Raw genomic sequence first — 9,624 nt, forward strand, 5'->3', positions numbered from 1 at the left:
ACCTAAGATCAGTGCAAAGGAGCCACTTCATCTTACCCCTGTAATTATATGACTCCTAACTTATATATACTGAGTGTACGGCCACAGGGAGTGTGTGAGTCACCTGGCCACCAAGCTGTGCTCTGTGGTGGTCCTCACAGGTATGGCCCTGCCCATGCGGACATACCTCCAGATAAAGGGCTGGGTGAGGCTGGGGCAGAGGAGGGCAGCATCCAGGCACTGCATGGGCCTCAACAGGGCTCCGTTCAGGACCAGGGTGGGCGACATGGTCCTGGTGGACGGCTTCACCCTCCCCAAGATGTCCTCCAAGCCCAGGAGGAGTGAGGCCAAGGCGGGTATCAGGGTGATGTCCACAGCCTCTTGACGTTTGACCCCCATCAACTGCCCATCTCATGTAACCTGCCCGCTCCGCGCCCTGGCATCCCAGGATAAACCTCTTCAACTACCGAAGCAACACCCTGTGGCCACGAGGGATGAAAGAGAGAAGAAGAGGGGATGTGGAGCGAAGGGATGTGAGGAGGATGAGAGTGGGGATCAGAACAGCAACCAATGGAGGAGCAGAGTCCCGCTCCTGCCCATTTCCAGAGACACCAATCTCAGACCTGTGTTTGCCTCACCAAACTCCGCCCAGATCCTCACCACCTCACTGGAGGCCTTTTCTCTCCACTGCGACCGCACACCCAGAGAAAACGCCATATACTGTTTGGCCTTGGCCAGGTTAGTCCAAGTTTAAATGACAGCTACGGTGAATATGAATATTTCTCTGGAGGTTTCTTATGAAAGGTGTGAATACTGTCAGAAGAAGCCTCCTATAATCAGTGGTGGTGGGGGGGAACACATGTAAAAGCTGTTTACACACTTTTTATTTTATTTTGTTCAAGCATTTACCCACCTTTTGTGGAAGATGCATTGAAAGTAGAGGGAGCGTTACTTCTTTAATCCTGAACGGCAATCAGCATTTACCAGTCAATGGTTTTACCACTACATCACTGCCTATGATATACCCTTATCCTCCCTGAATAGATTTCAGTACAAACAAATCATGAGCCAACCATCATGCTTAGAAGGTACATAATCAAATTAAATCAACTCAAACTTTAATTTGTCACATGCGCTGAATACAACAAGTGTAGATCTTTCCGTGAAATACTTTACTTACAAGCCCTTAACAAACAGTGCAGTTCAAGAAGAGTTGAAGAGAATATTTACCTAATAAACTAAAGTAACAAATAATAAAACAGTTGAACTTGTCCAGTGGCCATTTGATTAATTGTTCAGCAGTCTTATGACTTGGGGTTAGAAGCTGTTATAGGTTTACCCTAACAAGTCCTGAAACAAATCATGAGCCAACTATCATGCTTAGAAGGTATATAGTGTCAGTCTTATTGGTTCACCCTAACAAGTTGTTTCAGTATGGGGAGAGGATAGAATGTAAGGGCGCTTCATTAATGTATTGAGGCCATTACATATACAGTATTTCACAATGCTAGGACACAGATTTGGTCTCCTAACCTTGTTCTGGTTGATTGACTCTCTAACAGTGCCTTCACACAGAGACCATGGTTGCAGCAGCTGAATGTAGCGCGGACTCTGTCCAGGAGGAGTGCTCAGCACATTGGGTAGACACCAGGATCCTGGTCATTAGGCAGATTAAACATACTGAAACAAGGAGGGACAACCTGGAATTGTCCAAAAAGGAACTCTTATTTGAGTTTTTATTTTTATTTTTTACAGTGAACAAGATGAGACTTTGGAACGGATGATGCCTGAAACAATGCGGACGACTTAGAATTTCGTTCCTTTGGATGAGGCTTATAGATATAGTCTTTGCCTGTTTGATGGTTAGTCTGAGGGCATAGCAGGATTTCATATAAGTGTCAGGATTAGTGTCCCGCTCCTTGAAAGAAGCAGCTCTAGCCTTTAGCGCGGTGTGGATGTTGCCTGTAATCCATGGCTTCTGTCGGGGATATGTACATATGGTCACTGTGGGCACGACGTTGTCGATCCACTTATTGATGTAGCCTGTGACTGAGGTGGTATACTCCTCAATGCATGTGGGTGAATCGCAGAACATATTACAGTCTGTGCTAGCAAAACAGTCAACATATGACAACAAATGAATGTAATCTCATTTAATGAGGACAATTATCTTGGGTTGGAGAAGCTTCTAGTGATGGCTCTATACATTCTGGTAAAAAGGGAGGGTTTGCGACTCTTCTCTTCAGGTGGGAAGGAATATGCGATGTCATTTCCCTCTGGAGCAAAGGAGCCATGAGAATTTGTCCTCGACTCTGCAAAGAAAGACCATCCAGTATGTCATGGGTAACAATTCAGAGCAGAGTGCAATGTCTTTCCAAATGAATTAGTTGAACGCTAAAGTAATAATATCTTAGTCTTGAATGAGCAGCAGCAGGGCTTACCTGTAAAGTACACAGTAGGGGAAGTGTTCTGAGGCTGGTACTCCAGAGACTTTTGAGGACAGTGGTCCTTTCTAACTTTCTTGGAACCCTGTTTGGTGGGAAAAGGCACATTAAAACAAACTGTTATATATCTTAAAGTACAGTACATCAACTGGAAAAAGGCAATACAATGCTAAAATACTGAATTATATAAACAAATAATATCTCATACATTCAAAAGCAGTGTTATTCATGAAAAATCTGCACTTGTACTATACCTTTATGTTAAAGCATATCTTGCTGAACATGGTTTTCTTGCTTTTCTTGGACTTGAAGATGGGGATCTGCTCTCCAGTACTGCTGATGCTATCCCTTACCAAATCCAACATCCCTTCTACAATGTCTCTGGTGGCCATGCTGGTACCGGACTCAAAAGAACATTTGGCATTGGCTTTGGTGATCATTTGATGACTTGAGCCAACTGATAAGGCATCCATCATTTTGTTGACCATGACCTTCGTGAGCTGATTCATTGTGTCACTATCCTCTGGCTTGCTCTGATTGAGCTGGATAGGAAAGACCATGCAAGTAGAGGTGCTTGGTTCATTCTGGACTGAAACATCAATGTTGATATTTTTATACTCATCTAACCACTGTTTTAGGAAGCCCTTCACTGTCTCTTCAGCAAATATCTGGAGAAGCTGAGAGGAGAGCTTCCTGGATATGGCACATTGTTCCTTTCCCCATTTCAGCTTTGAAAGAATGGAGTCTGAAGCACTTCTGGCTGCTGCCAATGTTAAGACCTGTGGAGTGCTGTGGCTGTCCTGAAGGGCTATCACTTTATCCACAAATTCATGACTGAACATGTGGATGGTCCCAGTGGAAATTATTTTTCTCAATTTCCTAACAGCAGATCGGAGGTTGTCAGGATGAGAAGCACCCTGTCCATCTTCCTGTGTGTTCTCAACACTTTCCACCATTTCGTCCACTACCACCCCAGCAGCTTGCCTGACTTTGTCCACAAAGGATGGGGGAAGTAAGTTATCTGTGTGAAACAAGTCCTGAATGATCATGTTTCTTACAATGGGAAAGTCACTCTGAGCACATAATTCAGTGGGGATGGGAGTACCGGGCAAGGTGAAGTCCCATTCTGACTGCTTTGATTTTGAAGTAGGTGTTAGAGAGATGGAGGAGCGTGAAGAAGAGGTATTTCTTGTATTTTGGCTGTCAGCACTCCTACAACGGATCGTGTCAATATCCTCCAGCATGGATCCTGAGAGCTTAGTGGTTTTAGGTAGTAATTTGTGCGGAATGTCCACACAGGCATTGTTTCCACCAGGTGTAACACTGCTCTGGTTGACCTCAAGATGGCAGAGACTTGCTCTTTGTGAAGCAGGACTGCTTTGATATGTAAATATTTGGATTGAACCAAGTGTTGTGTCTGACATTTGAAGATCTTTTCTGAGAAACTCCGTAATCTTACTTTGCAGACTGTAGTAGATGTTACGAGCAACAGACCAGATTCTTTTCTCAGAAACCTGTCCAGTGGTGAGCAGGGAGGTTCCAGATACCATGTCAGATGATTGGGTGGTCTGGGTGAGCTCCTGCTGGTCTTTCACCATGGTTTGTAAAATATCAGTAGATGTGGTGGATGTAGATACAGACTGGAGGTACTTATCTGTTGTACCTTCCTCCACAATGTTAAATGATCTAGAGAGGACCTCACTCACTCCTTTCTCAGCTTTGGTTTGGAACTCATGACTAGAAAGTTTTTGGAGGCTCTTTGTTGAAAGACTGTGGGAAGATGCAATGCCTTTGGAGGCAGCCGTGCTGCAATCTAGACTTACTGGAGAGGTTCGCTCAGGAGAACCTTGGAGACGTTCAAACATGTCTTCACATGGTGTTGAGGACCTTGACAAGGAGATGTCCTTCAGCTGAGACAGAACACCACCTACCAATATGTTGACCTCAAGGGACATATCAGATATTTTCTTTCCTACTGTGGAGAAGCAAGGTGCATTTGATGTCTGATCCTCGCATGAGGTCAAGATTGTTGAAATGACCTGTTTGGTACTATTGTTCATTAGACCCTCGTCTGTTTCAGTCCAGAGAAGTTTTGAACTCTCGCTGACACCCATGTGTAGAGTCACTTCCTGGTTCAAACTGAGCAAGTGAGGCACACTCTTACTAGCTTGCGTCAAGTTCTGGCTTGCCAAACCAAGGTACTCCTTAGTCCCAAGATGTCCAGAGTCTTCTGTGGGTGTATGGCTAGACATTCTTCTCTGCACGTCTGACCTCCGCCGGTGAATGGTGAAGCCCTTTAATGTCTTCTTAATATTTTTATATAAACTAATAGTAGCAGACCAGATCCTGCTCTTTCGCTTTTGTGCATTTTCCTGGAGGTCAGGTTCTCTCTCCTCTACTTCTGCAGGTTGCGCCAAGCTCTGCAGGTCTTCCACAAATGTGTCAATGATGCCAAAGGCAGCAGAATCCGCACAAATATCCTTTGACAAGGTTCTCTGGTTTTGAACGGAACAAGACCTGGATGCTACAGAATAAGCAGGCTTTGCACTAGTTAAGCTACTGTTGGACTTTTTAACTAGGAACTCACTCACTGCTTGAGTGGTGTCTCTCTTGAATTCCTCACTTGATAGTTGTTTCATGCAATCTAACAGACTGGTCAAAGAAGCTGTGGCCTTACTTCTGCTGTCCTCAATTTGACAGGGGAACTCATATACTATTGGTGATGAGGCCCTGGAATGGGAGATATCCCCAAGCTGAGCCAGAACGCCCTCTACAAATTGTTGTCTCTCAATAGAGAAGTCTGATCCTTTTTCTCCAACAGTGTACAGGGGGTCCTCCTTTGACATCTCAGTCTTGTTCAAGACCAGAAGCTCTGAGATGACTTCTTTGGTGCAAGTTGTGATGTTGTCATCAGATGTGACAATGCTCTTTAGGGCAAATCTCTGAAGCTTGCCGAAATAATCTTTCAAGTTGTTTTGGATGCTGTGGTAAATGTGAACAGCAGCAGACCAGGCACTCTTCTGTTGGGGACTCTCTTCAGATTCAGCCAAGGACTTCATATCTGACACGAAAGTCTTAACAACTACTGACGCTGCTGAGCCCACTGGGTAAATTGACTCTGTCTTTACAATGCCAGACAATGTTTGACCTGATACAGCACCTGTTAACTCAGACTGAACGACTGAACTAGGAAAGCTCAAACTACTGACTTTTTTGGCAAGAACTCCACTCACTGCTTGTATTGCTGATGTTTGAAACTCCCGGCTGGAGAGTTTTTGGATGCTCTTAGATGTGAGCGTGCAGGAGGAACCAGATTCACTAATATTGTAGCTGCTCTCGTATTTCCTTATCAGGGCATCAAGATCCTCAATGAAGCCAACATGCGATGCCAAAAACGTGATCTTGTCCTTCAGATCTTTCAGCAAATTCTGTTCGTTCTCGTCAACAAAAGCCACCATTGTGTCAGAGATCATGGTCATGACTTGCCCTGTTAGACTCTTGCTCTCTTGGTCAACTTTTTCAAGTTTAGCAGCCAGCTCTCTCACCATGCTCTCAGTCACCTTGGTCTGTGAGTCTCCCCTTACCGGTGTCACTTGAGAGGTTTGGCTAGCGGAGGCACTCTTAACGACTACTGATACGGCCGACTTGACATCTTTAATCACTTCTGCCATTACAGCAGGGGTCATCTTCGGAGAGCCTGCACTTCCAGATGGAGAATTGGACATGCATGCAAGTTTGGAGAGAGAACCTTGCAGGCTGTCCTGCACACAGGTGACGAGGGTGTCCTCTGAGACACCTAAGAGGACTTGTAGCGAGTCAGAGTTGGTTGTCTTCTTCTGCACATCAGACAGAGAGGTTCTTGAAAAAAAAAACAGAAATCATCACAGTCAAACAGATAATATGTAATGCTGTGAGGAACGTTGCTCTGGTGGAGGAGGAGTGTCAAACACATCTGCACCATTGAAAATAGTGGGGGAATCGTTGCTTTTTCTCTGGGAAAACACCTTAGTGTGGTGGAGGTGTGTCAACCACATCTAATGATAAAAAATAATAATTTATTCAACTTCTATAGTTCTTTTCATTACAGAAAGATAAGAGAAAAGCTTCTGCCGGTTTGGAGAAGAAAAAAAAAGACTAAATTATTCTGTTTTAAAGTCAAATAATATGATAAATTAGAGTACTTTTTTTGTATTTTTTTGTAAGTAATTTGTATTGAAACTGGCTTGTACAGTTGAAGTCGGAAGTTTACATACACTTAGGTTGGAGTCATTAAAAGTCGTTTTTCAACCACTCCACAAATTCCTTGTTAACAAACTCTAGTTTTGGCAAGTCGGTTAGGACATCTACTTTGTGCATGACACAAGTAATTTTTCCAACAATTGTTTACAGACAGATTAGTTAACTTATAATTCACTGTATCTCAATTCCAGTGGGTCAGAAGTTTACATGCACTAAGTTGACTGTGCCTTTAAACAGCTTGGAAAATTCCAGAAAAGGATGTCATGGCTTTAGAAGCTTATGTTAGACTAATTGACATCATTTGGGTCTGTGGATGTATTTCAAGGCCAACCTTCAAACTCAGTGCCTCTTCGCTTGACATCATGAGAAAATCAAAAGAAATCAGCCAAGACCTCAGAAAAATAATTGATTCATCCTTGGGAGCAATTTCCAAATGGCTGAAGGTACCACGTTCATCTGTACAAACAATAGTACGCAAGTATAAACACCATGGGACCACGCAGCCGGCATACCACTCAGGAAGGAGACGCGTTCTGTCTCCTAGAGATGAACGTACTTGGGTGCGAAAAGTGCAAATCAATCCCAGAACAACAGCAATGGACCGTGTGAAGATGCTGGAGGAAACAGGTACAAAAGTATCTATATCCACAGTAAAACGAGTCCTATATCGACATAACCTGAAAGGCCGCTCAGCAGGGAAGAAGCCACTGCTCCGGAAGCCGCCATAAAAAACCCAGACTATGGTTTGCAACTGCACATGGGGACAAATATCGTAATTTTTGGAGAAATGTCCTCTGGTCTGATGAAACAAAAATAGAACTATTTGGGCATAATGACCATCATTATGTTTGGAGGAAAAAGGGTGAGGCTTGCAAGCCAAAGAACACCATCCAAACCGTGAAGCACGGGGTTAGCAGAATCATGTTGTGGGGGGTGCTTTGCTGCAGGAGGGTCTAGTGCGCTTCACAAAATAGATAGCATCATGAGGATGGACAATTATGTGGATATATTGAAGCAACATCTCAAGACTTCAGTTAAAGCTAAAGTTAAAGCTTGGTCGCAAATGGGTCTTCCAAATGGACATGACCCCAAGCATACTTCCAAAGTTGTGGCAAAATGACTTAAGAACAACAAAGTCAAGGTATTGGAGTGGCCATCACAAAGCCCTGACCTCAATCCTATAGAACATTTGTGGGCAGAACTGAAAAAGCTTGTGCGAGCAAGGAGGCCTACAAACCTGACTCAGTCATACCAGCTCTGTCAGGAGCTTGTGGGAAGCTTGTGGAAGGCTACCCAAAACATTTCACCCAAGTTAAACAATTTAAAGGCAATGCTACCAAATACTATTTGAGTGTATGTAAACTTCTGACCCACTGGGAATGTGAAGAAAGAAATAAAAGCTGAAATAAATGATTCTTTCTTCTTCTATTATTCTGACATTTCACATTCTTAAAATAAAGTGGTGATCCTAACTGACCTAAAACAGGGAATTTTTACTAGGATTAAATGTCAGGAATTGTGAAAAACTGAGTTTAAATGTACTTGGCTAAGGTGTATGTAAACTCAGAATTCAACTTTATATGGCCATATCTATCCTCTAAAAAAAAAATGTGAAATTGCTATAAACATCAAATACTGTTGAAGGACAATCATAAATAAAAGGCAGTATTGAAGAATGGTTACAGACATACCTCATGGCTGGCTTGGGCAATGGTTTTGGGCAGTAGCTTCCACTGCCCAGACTGCCCATCTCCTTAGTCAGGTACATCTCCTTGAACTTAGGTTGTTGTGATTCCTGCTCTTCTTCCTCTTCCTGATCCATACAGTTGGAGGAAGGGTAGGGAGTCGGGATGCGAAAGCTATTGTAAGACTTTCGACTGCCTGGCCTCTTAGGTACACCAGCCTCAGTAAATCTCACGCGGGACTTGGTGTTAACCTTATCGTCTAACAGACTGGTGAGTGGCACTGTGAGAGATCTCTGTGACAATGGAGAGGAGGCAGCATCTTGGATGCCCAGTAGTTCGTAAAGACCTGGGATGATGATCTGCATCAGCTTGTCCGATAAAAACTGGACAATCCTCAGACACAAGCCGGCAAGCTGTTGTTTTGTCAGCTGTATTCCAGAAACAGAAGAAGTGTTTTAAAATGTTGCATAGTGCGTCTTTCAAAAGCTTATGAACAAGGCTAAACATTCAGTGATCATTGTATTCTAAATAAGCTTTCAGATCTTACCGGGTCAGAAATGCCATAACGAATCCTACTCCATTGCCTGAAAATTATTCATATTAATAGTATTAATATTGTCAGAAATGTCGGTCAGTAGAGTCATCAGATTAAACAGTATTTTACACATGCTTTGTAGCAATTGTTTTGACAACATTGTGGTGTGATGTAACTTTTTCCGCAATGGAAATGTAGTTGATGAATCTGCTTTCATACAATCCTTTACAGGTTTGATAGTAGTACTGTACCAAAGAAAATAGAACATACTCCTCAGTTAGGTTCTGCAGGAAGTTGATAATCAGTGAAAAAGACTCAAGATTTTTCGCACTGTTGAGGCTCTCTTCTTCTGTGGTTTCCACAGTGCTGCTTTGCTTCTGGTAGAAATAAACATTATGAGTCTCAAATAATGGCACCAACAGAGTCAAACTTAACATATACAACAAATATCATACTGAAAGAACTTATGAACCGTTAGAGTGGAGGAGCATTGGCAACGTTGGACAAATTTAAACAACTGAAACACAACAGAGATGGTTGTGGTACGTCAACATTGCCAATGATAGCATCACTATAACATTTTATTGGATTAATGTTGTAATATGAAATGACAAGGTCAATTTACCATCTCATTGACAGCTTCAGAGGTCAGGTGGTCATCCATCACACAGACAGGCAGGTCTAGAGACTGGGACAAGGCTCTATGGTCATAACCAGGAGAGAATGGAAACATCAGAGCAGT

At 43.0% G+C, this 9,624-nt stretch overlaps 1 protein-coding gene across 1 annotated transcript; it reads right to left on the minus strand.

The window, feature by feature from the left end:
• Positions 1 to 2,145: 2,145 nt before the first annotated feature.
• Positions 2,146 to 8,484, minus strand: LOC110511657 (uncharacterized). Its single transcript, XM_090182610.1, has 4 exons — positions 8,354 to 8,484; positions 2,678 to 5,768; positions 2,421 to 2,508; positions 2,146 to 2,291 (listed from the first exon to the last, which is right to left on the minus strand). Exons 1-4 carry the CDS (start codon positions 8,482 to 8,484, stop codon positions 2,146 to 2,148), a joined length of 3,456 nt encoding a protein of 1,151 aa, XP_090038736.1.
• Between the last annotated feature and the right edge of the window lie 1,140 nt (positions 8,485 to 9,624).

Source organism: Oncorhynchus mykiss, chromosome 1 (genome assembly GCF_057628025.1).
Source record: "Oncorhynchus mykiss isolate SJ-2025 chromosome 1, ASM5762802v1, whole genome shotgun sequence".
In the NCBI taxonomy this organism is placed as follows: Eukaryota; Metazoa; Chordata; class Actinopteri; order Salmoniformes; family Salmonidae; genus Oncorhynchus; species Oncorhynchus mykiss.